Raw genomic sequence first — 24,524 nt, 5'->3', positions numbered from 1 at the left:
TGCATAATTAATAGCATGAAATATGAGAACACTATATACGTATCTTGACCTTAACGTCTACATCAGTTGTTTCGTTGTATGGACGATACACGCTGATTCAATGTACGCACGTATTGTCTATAGTGTACTAACGGTTACGGTTACATTGACCAACGGTCTTTACAATGCTGCCAGGTTCAAACCTGCGGTACAGAGTTCTACTGTGCTTTCTGCTAACGCTTACTTAGCTTTTGATGGAAACAGCAATGGTAACTTCAACAGTGGCTCTTGTCAACACACAGACGATGAATATATCCCGTGGGTGATGGTGGACTTACTTGGTCAGTTCAAAGTGGAGATGATAAAACTGACAAACAGGTAAATTGATCAACCTAGTTAGGGTACACTGCTAGTACAAAGTGCCATGTCATAGGTAGCATTCTAGAACCGAAGTGTCATATGTTTAGACAGAAGTGTCATATGTTTAGACAGAAGTGTCATATGTTTAGACAGAAGTGTCATATGTTTAGACAGAAGTGTCATATGTTTAGACAGAAACTAATATCGCCAGTTTTAGATTATATATTAATGAATTTGTTAGTGGACATCTTCAGAGTAAACATTTTATTTAAATTTTGGAATGAAGCGTTTAAATAATCTTTTATTTTTGTTGATCAAACATTTTCCTGGGTTTTCAAGTGTTCTCTGACTTTCATCATAATGATGTAAAGAATAAATTACTATCTTACTTTTAGTTGGAATTATATTTAATCTACATTTTATAAAGGTAAATAGTTCCTTTTATTACTTCTGAATGACTTATATTTGTTAACGGCAAAGTGTGAAGTGAATGCCGGCCCTATCATTGGAATTATGCAATAATAAAAAGAAAAAAAAAGGCGTAGTTAGCCATAGTGTATCTAAATTATGCAATAACTGAGTGTTATGTATTTATGTTCTTGTGTGTTGTGAACTGATCTGTTCTTGTGGGTCAAAATGTCTTGATGTCCAGCTCAGTGTGTGTGTGTTTGTGTACTGAGTGTACTGTGTTATAGTGAACTGTGTGGCTTCACACATTCGAAAAATTCGCATTAAAACCAACTGTACCAGAAGGTCAGAAGTTCGATCTACTATGTAACTTTATCTCACATGGTGTGTATCATAGGTGTAACCACGGGGAGGGGGCTTTGGAGTTCAACCCCTCCCACCGAAATAAAATCCCCCCCCCAGAGGGGGATAGGAATTTAGTGATTGATTTTTTGCATTGGTTTTGTTTATTTTATTTATTTTTTTAATACTAAACCATTACTTGCCCCATCACAGCCAAGGGAGTTTAGAGTTTAAGACCCCCACTAGGGGGATCCAGTAAAATCCCCCTCTTCTATAAAACAAAACCAAAAAAAATGCAAACGGCAATGCCCATATTCTAAGAGCATAGCTTAGGAACATTTTGATTTTAAAACCCCCTCTAAAATTAACGATAAAATGAGCTCTTCAATAGAAAATTATAATATCCATTCATCAGTCACCAGATTCTATGAGCGTAGCCAAGAGGTTTTTTTTGTGCTTAAAACCCCCTCCAGCGAGGTTAGCAGCTAAAAAATACCTCTTCAATATAAATAAAAAGCAAATGACACGCACAAAATTTAATGAGCGCAGCGAACGGAGTTTTGAGTTTAAACCACCTTCAGTGGGATTTGAAGCTAAAAAATACCTCTTCAATATAAAAAATGCTATGATCGTAGCCCAAGGGGTTTTGAGTTTAAACCCCCCACCAGCGGGGTTTGAAGAAAAAAATACCCCCTCAATATAAAAGAAAGCAAATTGCTCAAAATGCTATGATCGTAGCCCAAGGGGTTTTGAGTTTAAACCCCCCTTCATCAGGGTTTGAACCAAAAAAAAACTTTTTAATATATAAAAAAAATTTTTGCTATGAACGTAGCCAAAGGGGGTTTTGAAAATACCCCCCCCCCTTTTTAGTGGGGTTTAATGCTGAAAAATACCGCTTCCATATAAAAAAAAGCAAATTACACACTAAAAATTACATGAGCGTAGCCAAGCCAAGGGGTGTTTTGAGTAAAAATTCCCCTCCTCCAGAAGCCTTTTTTGTTTTAAAGTTTAAGATCCCTCCAGATAGTTTTGAGTTCAAAATCCCCATACAGAAAATTTTGAGGTTAAAAACCTCTCTCTTATATTATTATAAAGCAAACTACAGTTACCAAATTCTATGACAATAGCTAAATGGGGTTTTGAATTTAAAAAAACAACTCCAGAGATTTTTTTAGTTTAAACCCCCCCCCCCCCCCAACAAATGATTTTGACGATAAAACTTCCCTTTTTGATATAAAATCTAAAGAAAACTACAGTCAGCTAATTCCAAGAGCGTAGTCAAGTGAGGTTACACATTTCTACAAGTGGCTGGGCTCCATTAATAAAGTGCAGTGAATAGTCATATCTCGAAATTGAAAAACACTAAATGGCTAAGACAGATTTCAGGAGTCAGTTATAGAGATCGGGTCTAAATAAAGGAAATCCTATGCCGAACTTAAAGTCGACCCCTTAGTAAGGTTGTGACAGAGCGTCACATGATGTTTGCGGCACATGTTCTCCGAGAAAATGAATTATGCATAATAAGAGTTGCGATGACATCCTAGTACAACGTGGCGCCACACTTTCATGGAGGTCCTTAGAGCAGATGGGAAGAGGCTTCAGACATTGCCAGTGACAGACTTTTGTGGAAACAGCTCGCCGCCAAATGCGCCGAACGGCGTGAGAGTGTCTAAGTCAGTAAGAATAGCACATTATGTTTTTCAAAAAAAACATTTTAATAGCAGGTTAATGCACTGTAGATACCTTAGAATATGCATTTGTTGGCTTTCAATATCAGAAATAGTGCTTGGCGGCAGCCCCCTTTGCTGGCAAGGGCGGGGAGTCTACAATTGTTTCCACTAACTACAGAAAGAACATATTCTATGGCACAATAAACGTCTTCCGAAAAAATGTAGTGTTAGAATGTAATAAAGATTAATTATGTATACAAACTTATACATACATACATACATATATTTTTTTTGCGGGTGGAGGGCTGAGGGGATACTCGGGGACATGTTAATGCTGACATTAAGAGTAAAGGCTCCACGTATAAAGACTTCAAGCTACACATAATTGACAACCTCTGTAAGGATGTTATTTTAGGCCATGACTTCCTTGAACAACATGAGAGTGTACAGATCACTTTTCAGGGGCCTAAACTACCAATGGTCTTAAATGGAATGAATGCTGCTAATGTCGAACCCGCTCCTCTTTTCCAAATTATGCTTAAAGAGTGTCGACCTGGCTATCGCTACAAAATCCAGACATTATTCTGCAAATGACACATCAATTTAGAGGTCGACATACTCCTAAAAGATGGCATCATTGAGCCCTCGTCATCTTCATGGCGGGCTCAAGTCTTAATAACAACTAACGAACGACACAAACGAAGAATGGTAGTGGATTACAGCCAAACTGTTAATAACACCTAACGAATGACACTAACGAAGAATGGTAGTGGACTACAGCCAAACTGTTAATAACAACTAACGAATGGCACAAACGAAGAATGGTAGTGGATTACAGCCAAACTGTTAATCAGTTCACACTTTGGGATGTTTATCCTTTACCTCGCATTGTTGATATGGTCTCTCAAATAGCTAAATACGAAATATTTAGCACCCTTGATCTTCGCAACGCATACCATCAGATCCCTCTATGGAAGACTTATCGCCCTTATACTGCCTTTGAATCTGGAGGAAAATTATACCAATTCTGTAGGATACCCTTTGGAGTAACTAACGGGGTAGCCTGTTTTCAACGGACAATCGACAAGATCATAGAACAAGAGTCACTGAAGGGTAAATATGCTTATATTGACAACATCACCATTTGTGGTAAGGACAGAGAAGACCATGATAAAAATCTGCATAAATTTCTTGGGGCTATAAAAAAAATGGACTAACTCTTAATGAGGAAAAGTGTGCATACGCTTCTTCAATAATAAGATTATTAGGTTATGAAGTCTCCCATAAGAGATGAAGCCAGACCTCGACAGACTACTGCCCTTGCGTCAACTTCCTCCAGAACTTTCCCACTCCCTGAGAGAGTCAAAGATACATTTTAAGCGTTGAAAGAAAAAGGCCGCTAGAGGTTGAAACAGATGCATCGGATATCGCTATATCCGCTACCTTATCCCAGAACAAAAGACTAGTTGATTTCTTCTCCAGAACACTATCTCTTAGCGAGAGACGTCAATACTCGGTAGAGAAAGAAACAATGGCTATATTTGATTCAATCAAGAAATGGAGACATTTTCTATTAGGGTCGCATTTCAAACTCACCACGGATCAAAGGTCCGTATCATTCATGTTTAACCCTTGTCATTTCGGTAAGATTAAAAACGACAAAATTCAAAGGTGGAAAATAGAACTATCAAGGTACAGTTTTGATGTGTGTTACCGGCCGGGGGCTGACAACATGGCCGCCGATGCTCTTTCTCGTGCATTCTGTGCAAGTACAACCACCCCCCTCCCTAGGTCTTTGAAAGAACTTCACAACACTCTTTGTCATCCTGGCGTAGTGCGAATTCTCCATTTCGTCCGGTCGAAGAATCTACCGTATGCAATTGAAGAAATAAGAACTGTAACAAACAACTGCCCCATCTTTGCAGAGATAAAACATCGTTTTTATCAACCATCTGCCGGCAGATTAGTAAAAGCTACATCACCATTCAAGAAACTTAGTGTTGACTTTAAGGGACCACTACCTTCTACCACTAAAAACAAATATTTATTGACAATTATTGATGGGTACTCAAGGTTTCCTTTTGCATATGCAGAGGTTAAGGCATAATAACAAGCAGATCCACCACATGTTATGAAAAAGGCAACGGGCAAGAGTTAAGGCATAATAACAAGCAGATCCACCACATATTATGAAAAAGGCAACGGGCAAGTAGAAAAATTGAACTCGACTCTCTGCATGTCAATTCTTCTTATTGTCAGGTCAAGAGGGCTACATAATACAGAATGGGAGTCAGCCCTAAACGACGCTCTCCATTTAATTAGATCTCTACTATGCACTGCTACAAACATGACGCCCCACGAAAGACTATTTTCCTACAAAATAAGGTTCGCGTGTAGTGTCTCTCTACCAACCTGGCTATCTGTTCCAGGGCCAGTCCTAATGAGAAGGCATGCGAGGCAAAGCAAATATGATCCACTGGTAGATGAAGTGGAGCTTATTGAAGCTAATCAGAACTATGCCCACATACGTGGACGGGAAGAAACTGTCTCACTACACCATTTAGCTCCGAGAGGCGACTCATCTTCAGTGTCCGTAGTACATGATTTCGCTCCGAGAGACTTTAATACATCTTCTGAGGTCTTTCAACATCACGTGTTTCCCAAAACTCAGTGGCTTCTAGGAGTGACATGGAAACATCTGCAGAGAACATGGTTCCAACTGCTTTAAGAGCAGAGGAAAACACCATTGATAATGGACAGAATGCACTTGCCAGAGATACGCCCTTTCAGCACTCGTATAATCTCAGAAGTAGAGCGAAAAGAAACTAAACAGGAGGGGGGGTGTGTTGAATGCTGTGTATTTTAGTTCTTGTTATGTGTTGTGAACTGATCTGTTCTTGTGTGTCAAAATGTCTTGGTGTCCAGATCAGCTTGTGTGTTATAGTGAACTGTTTTGTCATTCTTGTTCAATAAAGCCTAGGATCAAGACATCTCCCCTTCTAGTGTTTTATTAGGTTACTACAAATTTAAAGTTGCTTTAATTTTATTAAACTAATATCACAGGTTTACTAATATTTTTTTTACGTAAATCTAATATAGATACCATCTAGACTCTACAAGTAGAAGTAGATCAGACTAACTCTTAAGAGATCTAAATCAGATGTCTAGGTCTAATAATAGATTTAGGTGTCCAAATAATCTTACTATCTATAAATGATAACAAAACTCTCCGTTGCCCGCTGGCTGATTTGTTTACGACCATCGTTCACCAAGATGAAGAAGTCAAAATAATTTATTTAATACCCTGTTTGAACCAAATAGCTTTTAAATTTGTTATTTTTAATATTTTGTTATATTTTGAGTTCTGAGGTTTTTTTTTCTTGTTTAATTCATAAAAAATTATGTTCTTTTTTTGTTGTTGTTGTTTTTTTTTGTACATATTTTGCTGCAAACACGCTTTTTCTATTGTCAGACAAGATGTAGAATCTAGATTGAGCAACTTTGACATCGATGTTTTTGATCATGACCCACGCCAAGAAGCAAACTTTCCCAATATATCTGGACAAGTTTGCTATAACCAATCCAATTTTCTGGGTCTAGGCACTTACAATTTGACTTGCTCTGTTCCGATAGTAGGAAGATATGTGCGCCTTGTTATGAGGTAAGTCCAAATGTTGAGAGTTATATATATATATATATATATATATATATATATATATATATATATATATATATATATATATATATATATATATATATGTCTGTAAGGGAAGGTGCGCTTCTTTTTTATATACCAACCTTAGTTTTAATCATTAGTAAATACCTACCAAAGAGAATTAATAAGGCAAATTTAAAAAAAAAAGATATTGAGAGGGGGGGGACGATGTAGGAATAGTGGCAAATCGCCATCTTGCGGGAGGTTTTGACAAGTGTTTAATATGTAGTTGATATTTGAAAGAAAAACGAAACAAAACTTGTATGGAAGTTGCAAGAACTAAAACTCAATAACTTTGAAAGCGGAACGGAACTGGAGCAGAACTGAGAACGCGAGCGTATAGTCTGCTAAAAGTAGATCTAGTCATATTTCTTTCTGAAGGATTTGGAGATGTTCTCGATGAACAATGTCAAGGACGATTAATTCAAGTTCATTGCTGCCAACCAAATGAAAAAAAAAACATTGTCTCGCTACTCTTTGGGCATTGTTACGTGCAGCTCTGAGCCTTTTTAAGTTGCTTGGGGTGGGATCCTTCTTGTAGATTAGCATGGCTGCTCTCTTGTTCGTAGTGGCAGTTTCCATTTCTGATAGACTAGCTTCAAACCAGTCTTCGCTTTTCTTGGTTTTGTTTCCAAAGACCAGTGATGATGTTTGGTAGATTGTATCACGCATAAACGTCCAGCTTTTTTCTACCTCAGTCACAGAGAAGTTTTTAAAAGCTTCCTCTAATTTGTTCTCAAATTCGGTGCAAAGATCAGGATTTTTTGTGCAAGTGGTATTCAGGCGTGATTTTCGTTTTCCCTGTGATGTGCGGATCTTACTTGGCAGCAGTCTTGTCCGGCAGGACACTAAAGTATGATCAGTATCACAATCCGCGCTTTGGTAGCTACGTGTCAGCAGTATATTTCCAATGTCCTTTTTTCGTGTCAGTATCATATCCAGCTGGTACCAGTGCCCAGACCTAGGGTGCCTCCATGAGACACAGTGCTGTGTTTTTGTTCTGAAGTATGTGTTGGTAATGCAGAGCTTATGGTATGTGCAGAATTCAAGCAGTCTTTGTCCGTTCTCATTCATCTTTCCGATTCCAAAAAGCCCAAGACAGTCTGGCCAGGTAGTGTGATCTGATCCTACTCTGGCAATGAAGTCACATAGAAGGATCATATGTTCTTTTTGAGGAATGTTTGCAATGGCTTCTTTGAGGTCTTCATAGAACTTGTCTTTGTCCTCCTGAAGCGAGCATAGTGTGGGGGCATAGGCACTAATTAGAGGGACTTTTCCAGATGCTGCCATCATACTTATGCTTATTAGCCGTTCCGAGCCACCAACTGGAGGGACTATCATGGGAAGAAAACTGTTCTTGACAGCAAAGCCCACACCATGTATTAGTCTCATCCTGTGCTTTCCCTTTCCAAAAGAAAGTGTAGTCATTCTCGCGGAGCATGCCGTTTTCGGCCAGTCGGGTTTCTTGCAGGGCTGCAATGTCAATATGTAGCCTTTTTAGCTCGTTGTTTATAACTGCCGTCTTCCTTGCGTCGTCGATCTGCCTAAGATCATCAGTGAGACCAGAACACATTGTCCTGACATTCCATGTGGCCAGTCGCATGACAGGGATTTTCTTTTTCAGTTTAATTTTTCTTCTTTTGTTGCTTGGTGCAAGTTTCCAGCCTACTTGTCGTTTTAAACTAAGCTCTAAGCACCCATTAGAACAGGCAGGCTGTGGCGAATCAGCACCTAACTGACTGGGGGCTGCCCAGGTTGAGGCGGGCGGTAGCTGATCAGTGAGGCGCGAAGACCTCTCCCACCGTCAGAGACAACCCGTGGCGTTCATACATTAATAATAATAATAATTATTATTATAATAATACTCTTTATTATCCGTAATAATTGTCTTACAATTTGTGCATTACATCAAACAAAAAAACATAACTATAAGAAACCAAAGTGTACATTCACACCAGACTCACTCATAATTTACATGTGACAAAGTTTATACCAGATTGTTCTTATTTAATGAATTGATTGCCAGGGGAACAAAAGAGTGTTTGTGTCTGTTTGTCTTTGCTATCTGTGTCTTGCATGGGCGTAGCCAGGGGGGGGTTCTTGGGGTTCAAACCCCCCCCCCGAAATGAAATCCCCCCCTTGGGGGGGGGGGAGTCGGAATTTAGTAACTGATTTTTTGCTTTGATTTTGTTTATTTTAGGTGAGATTTTAATACTAAACCATCACTTGCCCTAGCACAACAAAGGGGTTTTGAGTTTAAAACCCCCTACCAGGGGGGTTCGAGTTTAAAAACCCCTACCAGGGGGGTTCGAGTTTAAAAAACCCCTACCATGGGGGTTCGAGTTTAAAACGCCTACCAGAGCGGTTCGAGTTTAAAAACCCCTACTAGGGGTTTTGAGTTTTAAACCCCCTACCAGGGGTTTTGAGTTTTAAACCCCCTACCTGGGGTTTTTGCAGTTAATTCCCCCTCTTCTATAAAACAAAACAAAAAAAATGCAAACGAAAATCCCCTAATTCCAAGAGCACAGTTAAGAAAGATTTTGATTTTAAAACCCCGTCTAAAATTTATGATAAACCCCCTCTTTAATATAAAAAAAAAGCTAATTACGCACTCAAAATGTTATGAGCGTAGCTAAATGGGTTTTGACTCAGTTTTGAGTTTAAACCCCACTTCAGTGGGGTTTGAAGGTAAAAAATACATCTTTTTAATAATAATAAAAAAGCAAATTATACACTAAAAATGTTATGAGTGTAGTCTATGGAGTTTTGAGTTTAAACTCCCTTCCAGTGGAGTTTGAAGCTAAAAAGTACCTCTTCAATATAAATAAAAGAAAATTACTCACTCTAAAATCTATGAGCGTAGTCAAAGGGGTTTTGAGTTTAAACCCCCCGCCATCTTCAGTGTAAGAAAAAAAGCAAATTACGCACTCAAAATGCTATGAGCGTTGCCGAAAGGGGTTTTGAGTTTAAACCCCCATTCAGAGGGGGTTGGTGCTAAAAATACATCTTCCATATAAAAAAAAAAGCAAATTACACACTAAAATTTTTTGAGCGTAGCCAAGCCAATCGGGGGTTTTGAGTTTCTTCTATAGATGGCTTTTTTTTTAAAGTTTAAAACCCCTCCAGATGGTTTTGAGTCTAAGATCCCCCTACAGAGCATTTTGAGGTGGAAAACCCCCAACAGAAGATTTTGACGATCAAACTTCTCTTTTCGATATAAAATCTAAAGCAAACTACAGTCACTTAATTCCAAGAGCGTATTCAAGAGAGGTTACAAATTTTTACCAGTGGCAGGGCTCCATTAATAAACTGCAGTGAATAGTCATCTACCGAAATCGAAAAACACTAAATGTAGCTCAACAAAGATGGCTAAGACAGATTTCAGGAGTCAGTTTTAGAGATTGGATCTAAATCAAAGAAATCTATGCCGAACTGGGAGTCGACCCCTTAGTAAGATTGTGAGAGAACGACGCATGAGGTTTTCGGGACATGTTCTCCGACAAAATGAATTACGCATAGGAAGAGTTGCAACGATATCCTAGTACAACTTGACGCCACTCATTCATGGAGGTCCTCATGGTAGCTGGGAAGAGGCTTCAGACATTACCAGTGACAGATTATTATGGAAACTGCTTGACGTCAAATGCTCCGAACGGCGTGGGAGGGTCTAAGTCAGTAAGAATAGCACATTAGGTTTTTGAAATAAAACTTTTTAATAGCATTAAAATGCACTGTAGATACCTCAGAATATGCATTTTATTGGTTTTCAATATCAGAAATAGTGCTTGGCGGAGGGGCTTCGCCCCGCGCTGGGGGAGCTCCTAGCGCTCCCCCAGACACCTTTGCTAGTAATGTCGGGGAATCTACAATTTTTTCATTAACTCATGGAAGAACCTATTCTAGGGCACAATAAACGTCTTCCGAAAGAATGAAGGGTCAGAATGTAATAAAGATTATGTACACACACACACACACAAATACATATATTTTTTTTCCCGGGGGGTGGGGTCGGGGGGTGGGGAGAAAAAAATTCACCCCCCCCCAAAACCCCCCCCGAAAAAAAATCCTGGCTACGCCCATGGTGTCTTGTATCTCTTTTGTGATGATAAAATCACAAAATCCTGACACAAAGGGTGATTCTTTATTTCGAGGATCTTGTTAGCTTTTTTATAGATGTTTGTTGGACTTATAACCCGTAACTGTTGTCTCCCGTGTTGTTTTAGCCGCTTTGCAGCAGCACCAGAGTTTCCTCTCCGGGGCGCATTCCTGGGCCTTGGATAAAGGGGTCATGGGTCGCCCATGCGTCATGATCCCTCTCTAGACCTTGCTGATGTGACCCAAAGGAACGCATCGCATTACATTTGGCACCAGCTTAGTTGCAGAAGCTGCCGGAGGGAATTTCATAGCTGATCCTCCCAACGACTAAGGGGCTTCACTCCTGATTTCTCCTCGAGGTTGTCTCCTGAAGCCACAGTACCGCAAGGCAGCGGGGGTTTGAAGTCAGAGTACCCCTTTCCTAGATGAACTGCCTTACTAGGCTGACGAGCTCTATCTGCCCGAAGCTCCCGGTTTTGTGGCGCCAGGTATCCGCCTTCACCCCTTCACCTGTTAGTAAGAGCAGTTTCGCCGGACTTAATATCTAAGCCACACGAGCAGGCCAGGTGCTGGACTTAATTGTCAGAGGCTATTCGAGACGGTTTCAAAGGTTGTCATGGCCAGGGGTGTCAATGGGGTTAAGCTCCCATTGTCTATAAAATACTCCTAATGGCGTGCGTCTCAAATACACTTCAATATAAGCTTCTTTTTAAAAAAAAAGTATTTTAAACATTGTAGATCACAAGGTCTAAAAGGGGAAATTTACTTTTTTTACTTAAACATTGTTCTTGTTATTTCTAAGGTTAATTGACAATTAGAATGTAATCAAGATTGTCTTTGTTGATTAGAGTACATAGTGCTCAGGTAACTTACTTATTGGACAGTTGGTGTGTATCTTTTAGAAAAGAATTACTAGCTCGTTGGCCACACTGGAAAACTCTAGTTTGATAGTAATAATTTTTCAAAACAAAAAGAAAGAAAAATTAAAAAAAAATAAAAATGGCTACCAAACAGGAAAAAGACTTCTCTTCATAAATTTTCCGCATGTATTATTCTCTTCACTTTTTATTTCGATCATGTCACACTGATTCTTTTTTCTTCACTTTTTATTTCGATCATGTCTCACTGATTCTTTTCTCTTCACTTTTTATTTCATTCATGTCTCACAGATTCTTTTTTCTTCACTTTTTATTTCGATCATGTCACACTGATTCTTTTCTCTTCACTTTTTATTTCGATCATGTCACACTGATTCTTTTCTCTTCACTTTTTATTTCATTCATGTCTCACAGATTCTTTTTTCTTCACTTTTTATTTCGATCATGTCTCACTGATTCTTTTCTCTTCTCTTTTTATTTCGATCATGTCTCACTGATTCTTTTCTCTTCACTTTTTATTTCGATCATGTCTCACTGATTCTTTTCTCTTCACTTTTTTACTTCATTCATGTCTCACTGATTCTTTTCTCTTCACTTTTTATTTCGATCATGTCTCACTGATTGTTTTCTCTTCACTTTTTATTTCGATCATGTCTCACTGATTGTTTTCTCTTCACTTTTTATTTCATTCATGTCTCACTGATTCTTTTCTCTTCTCTTTTTATTTCGATCATGTCTCACTGATTCTTTTCTCTTCACTTTTTATTTCGATCATGTCTCACTGATTCTTTTCTCTTCACTTTTTTACTTCATTCATGTCTCACTGATTCTTTTCTCTTCACTTTTTATTTCGATCATGTCTCACTGATTCTTTTCTCTTCACTTTTTTACTTCATTCATGTCTCACTGATTCTTTTCTCTTCACTTTTTATTTCGATCATGTCTCACTGATTGTTTTCTCTTCACTTTTTATTTCGATCATGTCTCACTGATTGTTTTCTCTTCACTTTTTATTTCATTCATGTCTCACTGATTCTTTTCTCTTCTCTTTTTATTTCGATCATGTCTCACTGATTCTTTTCTCTTCACTTTTTATTTCGATCATGTCTCACTGATTCTTTTCTCTTCACTTTTTTACTTCATTCATGTCTCACTGATTCTTTTCTCTTCACTTTTTATTTCGATCATGTCTCACTGATTCTTTTCTCTTCACTTTTTTACTTCATTCATGTCTCACTGATTCTTTTCTCTTCTCTTTTTACTTCCTTCCTGTCTCACTGATTCTTTTCTCTCCTCTTTTAATTTCAGAATTGCACCGCCCATATGTATACATATATGTGAGATGGAGGTACAAGTCAGCAGCTCAACTTATACAGAAATGAGTTTTAGCAGACAAGAGAACACCCAATTTGTTGGCACGCCATTGACCCAGATGACCACTGGCAATACTTTTCTCTGTGTTAATGAATGTCTGGTCCGTCGATTCTCTATCTACTGTACGGCTGTTAACTACGTCACATCGACAGGGGCGTGTCAGTTGTTTAGTTTCAACCCTTTTAAATCTTTTTCTTCAAACTTAAAACCTGCTATCGGGATATATTTTTTTGTTCAAAACAATGTTTAAATATTCTGTTTATTAATTAAATCTTTATCACTTATACGCATGCAAATGGATTTGAAATATAACAAACTAAATACAATTGGACAGCATTACTACAGTTTGAAAGAAAAAACAACTCTGTTCACAACGTAGGCCACTGTTAACATATTTATACATATTTATTTTTCCTTTGTCCGTAATGGATCAAGCATAAAAAAAATAGGAAACGCCTTTTTCCCCACCTTACCTTACTTCTGATGTCTCTGATTAAAGTCATTTCATATGTTTAAATATCAACAAGATTTGCTCCATCTCTATCTCTCTCTTTCTTTCTCTCTCTCTCTCTCTCATTCTCTCTCTCTCTCTCTCTATCTATCTATCGCTTTTTCTCTCGCTCTCTTTATTCCTCTTTTTTTCTCTCTTTTTGCATGCCAGCTCTCTCTCTTTCTTTCTCTCTCTCTCTCCTCTCTATCTCATTTCGTTCTGTTTCTCTCGAGTGAGCGATCTGTATCTCTAACTCACTCTCTCTCTCTCTCTCTCTCTCTCTCTCTTTGTATATCTTTCACTCTTTCCCTTTAAATTTAGTCAAAATAATTGACTCAAGAGGATTAAATACTTCTATACTATTAATAATAATAAAAATAATAAGGCTTGTACTATACTATTAATATAAAAAAATAAGGCTTGTACTATACTATTAATATAAAACAATAAGGCTTGTGCTATACTATTAATAAACAAGATTACAAAGAGAGTTTGTGTTACACAAACTCAGAGGCGGCCCCCGTCGAAGTCGGATCCCTGTCGGATCTGCATATTCGCAATTAATATTCAAGAGGTGATTTAATTTTGATGTAAAATGTTTTACATGTTTCGGATGTTCCTTCAGCGTTGAAGATAATTACTTCCTAGTCCAAACCTCCCGCAGGACGACGGGGGATAGAAGCGGGCAGGGTTTGAACCCTGGACCATCCATAAATCTGAACGACAGTCCAGCGCGCAAATCGCACGACCAGGCAGCCATCCGATGGTCAAAAGTAATAATGTTTCAAAGATTCATTTGCCGTAAATTTAAATATAAATTAAATAAAAAATAGAAGATTAGTTTTAGTATATTAAAACATTACAATATTGATCAAAACGTTTGGAAATGAAAATCTACACTTTTTTTACACTTTAAGTTTAGAAATTGAAATTCTACATCTTAATCTAGTCTATTTTAGTCTAAACTAGATCTAGGAATTCTAGATGTAGATTTTAATTAGAATATAAATCCAGATCTAGATATACTGTAATAAAAATCTAGATCTAGTTTAAAAAATCTAGATTAGATCCAAATCAAGATATCATTCCTTTTTTTAAACGCGAGTCACATAACGAGGCTTAATAAACATTACTATACCGAGTTTTTTTGTCATTTCATATGAAGAATTAATTCCATATAACGTCAGAGGAAAAAAACAACACTACGTCACACGGCCTAGCTAGACTAAAAATCGCCTTCATTGATACGAGCCATTTATCGAGTGTTCACAGACTTTGGTGCACCGAGTGCGTTCTTTAAGCATTTCATTTAAAGAATCCATTCCATATGACGTCAAAGGAAAAAAAAACACTACGTCACACGGCTTAGTTAGACTAAAATATGTTTTAATTAATACAAGCAATTTTTCGAGGGTTAAAAGACATTGGTGCACCGAGTGCGTTCTTTTAACATTACATTTAAAGAGTCCATTCATATGACGTCAAAGAAAAAAAATTCCATTACCTCACAATAGGCTAGTACCGGTACCATAAAAAATGTCTTTATTTACACGAGATATTTAACGAGGGTTCATAGACATTGGTGCACTGAGTTCTAATAGAATTTATTTAAAAAGGATCAAAGCCGCATTGTTTTTGCGTTTTGTCTGTCAGTCGGACTGTCCGTCATCTTGATATAAAAAAAACAACAACTAAAAGTTATTAAAAATTGATTAACCTTTATTCTACGTTTCAAAACATCGCAATAATTTTTAGGCATGAACACAATTGAAAAGAACTTCAGATAAATGAAATACCGTTAAGTAAATTTTTTGGATGGTCTAGTATAAAAATTAGATGTACTACAGCCATGTGGAGAGATTTTCATACCTTACTTTGGTGTATGGATTCTGTTTTCCTTAAAAATCAAAACATAATATTAACAATAATTAGATTTTTTAATGTTTTAGGTAGAAAGTTAAATGTACTGTAAGAGAGTAGTGAGTTAAAATATTTTTCATAAAAATCCGTAAAAACATTATTTCGTAAATGAGAAGATTATTTGTTTATTAATTAGAAGAGGGAGTTCAAACAATTATTTGGCGTTAGTAGATTTTTAAATAAATTCGGAAATTTCTGGCGACGATTTGTAAGAAACAAAATCCGGAACTTTCTTTATCGATTACAAAACTTCTATGTTATGTTTTAGCAAAAAAATTAAATGTCTAAAAAGTAATTTTCAGTAATCAATTCTAGTAAATTACTTTTTTTTAAAGCCCTGAACAACCTATTGTCGATATTTTTAAAATTTGTTTAAAGATGAAAATACGGAACAATTTGATATTGATAACCAAATTATAGTGACGCATTGTCAAATAATATAAGTGTAATATTAGTAAATTATGCGATTTCAAACAATCATTAGGCATAATTCATGTTTTATAAAACAATATCCGGAACATTTTTACACTTAATGAAATATAAGTCAGTATAGAGATTTTGATTTAGCATTAATATGCTATTTACATAAAACAACATATTATTGATAATGTGTTTTTGCAACGTTTAAGCATGGAAATTGAATGTAATATAAATTAGAAGAGCAAACAAACATTTGTTGGGGTTGATTAGTTTTGCACAAAAAAAATCCGGAACAATCAAATTTTAGATACTTAAAACTATTGAGATGTTACGGGAGGAACATTAAAGTGTAAATCAGATTTTCAATAGCTTTTAGAGTTCTAGTTTTTTTAATCTAATCGTGACGGACAGACCGACCAACAGACAAAACGCACAAAAATAATCTTCTTTTATTCGGATGGGGGCACTAAACAAAAAATAAATAAAATCTGATTTTTTAATAAAGTTTAAGGAATTGGTTTGTTTGTTTTACATGTTTCGGATGTTCCTTCAGAGTTGAAGATAGTTTACTTCCTAGTCCAAACCTCCCGCAGGACGACGGGGGATGGGAGCGGGCAGGGTTTGAACCCTCGACCGTCGATAAATCCGAACGACAGTCCAGCGCACAAACCGCACGACCAGGCAGCCATCCTGGTCATGTAGCGACGTTACGCTACTGCACGAAAATCGCTGCATAAAAAGTCCATTAAAAAAATGTGCGTGATAGTTACATACAAAATGCATTATTAGCCTTTATAAACAAATAGAAATGTTTTCTTTTAATTTTAGCAGCTAGTTGACCAGAAAAAACATCTTTAATAACTATTATTTATATTTGTTGTAAACATTTCCTGTACATTTTAAAAATATATTTGACTTAGTGATACTGAAAATACACAACAATTGTCCATATTTGTTAGCATATTGTAACATTGCCTCCCTTACATTTACGTAATTGTTTTAGAATTGGTGTATTTTTATGAAAAAATCGCTTGCATAATTAATTTTATACATTAAACGGTTTGCTTTTAGAAAACCAAAAGTAGCCGTTGCACCTAAACTTTTCAAGCCGCATTTAATGATGAAATAATATTTTTCATATCTCTTCTAGTTTTCGAGATCTGAGTGTGACAGACGGACAGACGGACAGACGGACATTTTGCACAAACCTAATAGCGGCTTTTTCCCCTTACGGGGGCCGCTAAAAATAATAAGGCTTGTACTATACTATTAATAAAAAAATAATAAGGCTTGTACTATACTATTAATAAAAAATAATAAGGTTTGTACTATACTATTAATATAAAATAATAAGGCTTGTACTATACCAGGGGTGGGCAAATTACGTCCCGCGGGCTACATGCGGCCCGCCGAAGTGTTTTATGCGGCCCGCCGACGCTTAAAGAAATCAGGTGTTATCACACATTACACATATAAAAATGCAAATATATTTATATAAATAATTGTAAATATCTATAGATCTAGAAATAATTGAAACTTCTAATTCTTATCACTTATCATGAAGGGCTAAAGAAACATTGTCTTTAATCGTCATTTTAAAAAGTTTAAAGTAAACGAAGATTATTCTTAATTGCAATATTTCGAAACATTCAGTCAAAGACAAACGCAAGTCAGTATTTATTCAATTCTATCAAAAACTGTGTTGAAAGTGTTGGGTCGGCTTGTACGAAATGGCAAGTGTAACAATTAATGGAGCTCGTGCATTGACAAAGAAAAACAGGCTTTTTAATAAAATAAAGCATTGAAAATCAAATATATTGTTAGAATTGATTTCTCGATGATCTTATTATTGGCACAGAGCCAGCCTTAGGCATAGACAAAGTGCTTAGGGTCACCAATTGGTGAGGGCCTTGCACTGATATCCTTCTTATTATTTTAGAAAAGAAATAGCTAAACTTGTCCTCAATGTTATTGTTGAAGTACAATAGGTTTTCAATAAATTTAATAATTTTACTGTTGTCACTTTTTTACATATTTTTTTTTTATTTGAGGCCACCAAATTCACTTTGCCAAGGGGCCTTCAATTATCTGCCGGTCATGACTGGCAGTTCCGAGAAATACTTGAAGATTTGGAAACAAAACATTCCGATGTTCGGTTACACAGTAGTATCCTCTGGCCTAGAAGAATATGGAATCTCAAGGAAGAAATAGTTAGGTTCATCGAAGGACATTGATTGTGACTTTGTTGCTAATATTTCTAAGAGTTGAAGACAGACTTCATGTTTATCATTGGAGAAATTGCAATGTTTTGTTTGCAAATGAAATGTATCTGCATCTTAAATCTTTTCAAAGTTATTCCAATTCTTGATGCAGCGAGTGAAGTCGGGTCTTATCATTTTCCTAAGCTGAAAGGTGAAACTATTTCTAGTGAAATGGATGAAATTATAAGACTTATTTGGATTCCTTGATAGTGGAATTTGAAAGCAAATTTTAAGACGTCAAGATCTTGTAACTAGTTTTCAATACCATCAGCTCACCATTTAATGCAGAAGCTGATTAAGCTCCAGATGACATACCTCCAAGCAAATTATGACCTGAAAGAGTAATTCCAGTGAGTTCTTCCATAGAAGTTTCATGACTGCCAGAAGCTGTATTCCCATACTTAAGAAAACTTTGCTGCGAAGCTGTCACATTATTCGGAACCTAATTCATCTGTGAACACGCTTTATTTTGTTTGTTTGAAAATTATGAAGTGTTAGAACAGGTCGATGCTCACTGACTGTAATTTGACAGCAGTCGCAAGAACAAAACAACTAGTAAGCTAGTTCTACAGTTACAGAACATTATGCACTGATGTAAACAGTTAAATGCTTCACATTAAGTACAATTGTACATTTGTGTTGAAATGTTGTGATGTAAAAGACAATAACAAAATTAAAAAAAAATATTCGTAAAATTAGTTCAAGAATTTGCTAACTGTTGTTGTAATTCCTCAATTGGGAGTAAAAAAAAAATAATTTATGCGGCCCGCCAGTCCCCAGATTTTTTTAATGCGGCCCTCGGTAGAAAAAGGTTGCCCACCCCTGTACTATACTATTAATATAAAATAAAAAGGCTTGTACTATACTATTAATATAAAATAATAAGGCTTTTACTATACTATTAATATAAAATAAAAAGGCTTGTACTATCCTATTAATATAAAATAAAAAGGCTTGTACTATACTATTAATATAAAATAAAAAGGCTTGTACTTGTACTATACTATTAATATAAAATAATAACCTCTCATTATACGAAAAACTACACGTACAGATGTGTTTAATTTAAACTGAAAAACAAACCTCCCGCAGGACGACGGGGGATGGCAGCGGGCAGGGTTGAACCTGAACGACAGTGCAGCTTGCATACCTCGCGACCAGGCAGCAATCCTTAAGTGAACATGGCCGGTAATTTAGGTAATATCTCTAAATCAGTATTTCCCAAACTTTTGACCTATGCTTATCAATTCTAGAATTTTCGTAACGCAGATTACCCCTCGCCTCCACCCCCCCAATGGATTTATTTTAATAACAATATTGTTTTTGTTTTGTAGGTCTACATACACCAAATAATAATTACTCTATCAGGTTTCAATATTTTCAGAAAGAACATCAGAATTAAATTATATTAAAGACAAATGACAGAAGAATAGATAAATCGGGAGCAGACTCGCAACGAGACAAACAATGGAGAAACATACAAAAGTTGTAAAATTAAAGAATATTTATTAACATGAATGTACAAAGTAGAATAAAATAAAAGGGAAGGGGTTTGCATCTATCCTGTTAGCAATATTGTATCATCATCCTAAGCACTTAATTAGAGAGTATGTCACTTTCGTCCTCTGCACTTAGCTGGTTGTCCTGCTGGTGTAGCACCTGGCAGTGATCCTGGCTGGAGGTTTTGCAGCTGGAGGTGGCGCTCTAGCGGGTAGAGGGACGCCGGTGATTTAGTTCTCGTGGAGAATCCCAAGTTCTGATATCTGTAGTGGGCACAGTAGGGCGGGTGGCCGACTACCGTGGGCACAAGTGTACTGCGGGCAGAGCTGATCTGCCGTGGGCGGCGTCGTTAGCAGGATAAGTCAAGTGAGTTGCGGAGATTTAGCGAAGCTATGACGTCTCGCACAGGGACGTCGTGCCTAGTAGGTTGACTGTCAAATAGACAGGCAAGTAGAGCCGATAGCGCCAAGTAGTAGAGCCAAATAGGCAGGTAGGCCAATAGACAGGTAGGCCAATAGGCAGGTAGGCCAATAGACAGGTAGGCCAATAGGCAGGTAGGCCAATAGACAGGTAGGCCAATAGACAGGTAGGCCAATAGGCAGGTAGGCCAATAGGCAATTGAGTAGTGTCAAGTGGGCAGATGACACTGGATAGTAGATCGAAAAAAATAGGCAAGTGAGTAGTGTCAAGTAGGCTGGTGTCACTGAATAGCAAATAGGAAAATAGATGGTACTCAATAGCTAGTTGAGTGATTCCAAGTAAATAGGCAGACATCTGAGGGAGGCTGAGGATAAATAAAGACAAGTTAGGGCATGTCTCTCGTGCATCTTATCGATGCCCTCGACCGAGGTGCATTCGTCAGATTGGTAAAATTGCTTTGAGTACAATGTGGAGATGATGATAAATGGGATTTGGAAAATAGATGGCTGATAATAGCAATATAAAATGTACATAGTAAGGGGGATAATAATCTCAATTAAACAACATAAGTTGTAAGAGAAAGGGGGGGGGGGGAATTAACGGTGGTCAGCAAACATGACGGTTTGTTTACATATGGCCCTCGGCCAAGAACAATGGAGCGAATTTGAATGGAAAGAGCGTCCGTTCAAGGAGCGTAACTCTTGCTCAAGTAAAATGAGTAAATTGGAGATAATTCATCTCTTTTCTAAGCGCAGTATTAGTATTAGTATTAGTATTAATGCACTAATTAAATATAAATGAATAAGTAAAATGCACATGATAATATCCAGTGAGAAATATACACAAAGTAATTAAGATGGAACTGTGATTAAGTTCGGCTTGCCACCAGGTATTCCTATAAGAGTAAGAATAAATGATTAGTCCAGACTCGACGTCGGCGAGAATGAGAAGTGAGTATCTGTCCCGCTTTATTCTACCTTATAAATGTCCGGAAGAGATGGGCGGAAACAGGAAATGCGATAGGCTGAGGATTATCTCTCACGTGGGTAAAGTCTGACGAAAGTTGCACCTTGGAAGGGTCAAGAGGCGTGGTGACACGAATAATCTCCTTGATCAAAGAGAGACGTGGGTGGGGTGGAAGAAATAATGAAGTGTATTCCATCCCAGGTGGTGTCGACGTAAAAGTCGGACATCCGGCGCCTAAGGCCATGTAAGTGATTGTTTATCTTTACCCGGTCAAGGGGAGGTAAGTGAAAAGCCGTGGCCCAGTTGTCGCCAAGGTGGTGGACACGGTCAAGCGAGAAGAGGAAAAGGTGGGGCTGGTGATGAAATTGGGGTTAAAAGTAAGAAATAATTAAAATAAAAGAAATAAATAATAATAAATAATTGAAATAAATAAATAAGTAATGAGTAATAATAATTAATGTTGTGATAAAATTGAGTGACTCTGTCAGCAAGCTTTTGACTTGTGACAGTATCTATAATAAAGAAATGCCCTTGTAACTTAGCAAACTGATCATTCTTTAAAAGGCTCAGAGCCCTGCGCTCAATAAACTCAACGCTTCTAGTGGTGCCACGTTCCTCCCTCAAAGGCTTATTCAGTGCACGGATCAAAAGTTTGGAACTCACTCCCCATTGATTTCAGACAGACAACATGCTACACCACTTTCAAGAAGAACATTAAGACCTACCTGTTTAATCCTTTTTTAGATTAGTTTGTCATTGTAACTCTCGTGTTTATGTTTGTAATGTTATTGTAGCGCATTGGGTCAACATTTCGTTTGTTAACAGCGAGTGAGTTCTTTTAACATTTTATTTGAAGAATTCATTCCATATGACATCAAAGGAAAACAAAATCCAATACGTCACAAGGCCTAGTTAGACTAAAAATGTCTCCATCGATACAAGCCACTTATTGAGGGCTCATAGACATTGTTTTTTTTTAGCATTACATTTAAAGAATTCATTCATATGACGTCAAAGGAACAAAAGTTCCATTATGTCACAATGAGATAGCAACAAAAAAAATGTTTTTATTAACACGAGAGATTTAACGAGGGTTCATAGTCTCTAGTGAACTTAATTCTAATAGAATTTGTTGTAAGATATTATATATATATATATATATATATATATATATATATATATATATATATATATATATATATATTTGGATTTAAGCCACATTTTTGTGTGAGTTTTGTATGTCAGTCTGTCTGTTCGTCATGTTAATATTGAAAATAAAAACAACTAAAAGCTATTTAAAATTTGATTAACCTTTAATTTTCCTTCATAATCATTGCAATAGTTTTAAGTATCTATAATAGATTGTTCCGGGTGTTTGTATATATAATGAGTGAAAAAGAGAATTCTGGATTAATATAATACCGTTAATTAAATTTTTGGAATGGTCTGGTATGAAAATTAGATATACCATAGCCTTGGGTAGAGATTTTTATACCATATTTTAGTGTCAGGGAGTTGTTTTAGTAAAAAATCGGAACATAATATTAACGACAATTAAATTTTAAAGCTTTTAGCTAGAAAATTAGATGTGGTGTACGACAGAAGTGCGATTTTACATCAATAGAGTTGGAATGTTTTTCATAAAATCCGGAACAACCGATATTCGTAAATGAGAAGAAGATTGTTTTTTTTTTTTAATTTATTAGAAGAGGGTTTTCCAACAGTTATTTGTGTTAGTGGATTTTTCACATAAAATTACGAACAATTGGGGCGACGATTTGTAAGAAAATTTAAGTAATGTAGGTTGATTTCTTTTTCAATATGACTTATTGTCCAAGAATATAAGCGGCTTTTATCCTGATGGGAGCACTAAACAAAAAATATATAAAATCTGATTATTGAAAAAATTTTAAGGAATTAGTTTAGCGCAATATCATTACGAGGCGTTACGCTGCATAAAAAGTCCATTTAAAAAAATGTGCGTGATATTAACATTCAAAGTACATTCTTAGCTTTATAAACAAACATAAATATTTTCTTTTAATTTAAGCAGCTAGTTGACCAGAAAAAACACCTTTAACTAATATTTATTTTTGTTGTGAACATTTCTTGTACATTTCATAAATATATTTGACTTATTGATACTGAAAATAAACAAAATACTACTCTTCTTTGTTAACATATTATAACATTGTCTCCCTTACATTTACGTAATTGTTTTAGAATTGGTGTATTTTTATGAAAAAATCGCTTGCATAATTAATTTTATAAATTAAACGGTTTACTTTTAGAAAATCAAAAGTAAACGTTGTACCTAAACTTTTCAAGCCGCATGGTTAAATAATATTTTTGATATCTCTTCTAGTTTTCGAGATCTGAGTCTGACAGACGGACAGACAGACACATTTTTGCACAAACCTAATAGCGGCTTTTCCCCTTACGGAGGCAGCTAAAAATGCTGCATGTTAACATTTCAATAAATGTTATATTATAAATAACATTTATTTGATTTGGATCAACAAGAATCATAAAATGTTGAGATTGCTAAGCTGTGAGATCATCCTAATTTTATTCCCTGGATGTCAATTTTAATCTAAAAAGCGGAGCCAAGTTTAATAGCAAGTTCCTTTTTTTTTATTTCTTTTCAATGTCTACACATGCTGAAAAAACATCTTCTCATAAAAATGAATTTAAAATACAAAATGTGTTTCCGAACTTTTCTGTTAAAACCGATACACGTGTGTACATATCCAAAAAGTCTGTTAGGGAAACTTCGGCCTTGCAATGCGCTCCATTACTCTATTGACCATTAAAAAGGATTTATCCTAAGCAAGGCGTAGTTCGGGATCTCATCACCCAAAGTCCTGCCTAAAGAATCCACAATGGCAGTGACCATTATTATGATTGAGTCTTGCCACATAAGTAACGCGAAGACTCCTGTCATGGGCCCGCTTGCTACAAGATGCCAAAGGCCGAGTTAACCCGCGGGTCGTTTTTTTTTTTTTTTGTTGTTGTTTAGCTTTTAAAGTAGAAACTTCTCCTTTTTGTGTTGTCAAAATCGATGGCAACAAAATTTATTCAAAGGTTTCTTTGAGGCAGACATTTCAAGATACTACATTTTACTACATTTTACGCTATAATTTCCAAACTTCTCCAGGTACAAGGATAAACGTTCAACATGATTGCAAACGCACACTCTCTGTTATTTCAATGTCTCATACACATGTCTCAATCCTTATTAGTTTAATTGTATGCAATATTCTTGGTAGGAGAAATGATGCATTGGGGGAGAATAAGTTTCTGAAGATCAGAAATACAGGTGGTCTAAGTCTAGAAAAAAAAAGGTTATCTAAAGGGGAAGAACTCCGTCCTTAAAACTTTATCTATCAATAATGTACGAGCTATTTCCCTTATACAATATCAAACAAAATAATTTATTACCACTATCTAATTTACTAATTGAGTATTTTCGTTTATTGATTCATGTTTTGTTAGGTACAGTAGAAAATTGTTCGACATGATCGAAGAATGTGTGAGATAGAAATGGCGTTAATAATTATTTAAGTGGACAAAACCAAACAAATTTAGCCAGTACTGTCAATACGAAAGTATTTGTTTCCCTTGTTGCATTTAAACAAAATAATGAATCACCAATAATTAATTGTCTTTTTGGTTATTTTTGTTAATGATTCATGTCTTAGAAAAGACAATGAAAAATTGGATGAA

The 24,524-nt window shown here is 36.3% G+C and overlaps 2 protein-coding genes across 2 annotated transcripts in view; one reads left to right on the top strand and one right to left on the bottom strand.

Moving 5' to 3' along the window:
* The window catches only part of LOC129928290 (uncharacterized), a 58,909-nt gene that overhangs the window by 8,338 nt on the left and 26,047 nt on the right, over nt 1-24,524 (bottom strand). The window lies entirely within an intron of this gene.
* Nucleotides 71-18,015, top strand: LOC129928291 (fucolectin-1-like). The gene is made up of 3 exons (XM_056042032.1): nt 71-357; nt 6,232-6,420; nt 12,756-18,015. Exons 1-3 carry the CDS (start codon nt 101-103, stop codon nt 13,069-13,071), a joined length of 762 nt encoding a protein of 253 aa, XP_055898007.1. The 5' UTR covers nt 71-100; the 3' UTR covers nt 13,072-18,015.

Source organism: Biomphalaria glabrata, chromosome 9 (assembly GCF_947242115.1).
Source record: "Biomphalaria glabrata chromosome 9, xgBioGlab47.1, whole genome shotgun sequence".
Lineage (NCBI taxonomy): Eukaryota > Metazoa > Mollusca > Gastropoda > Planorbidae > Biomphalaria > Biomphalaria glabrata.
Note: the sequence above shows the minus strand (reverse complement) of the source record. Positions and strands in the feature narration are given on the sequence as shown.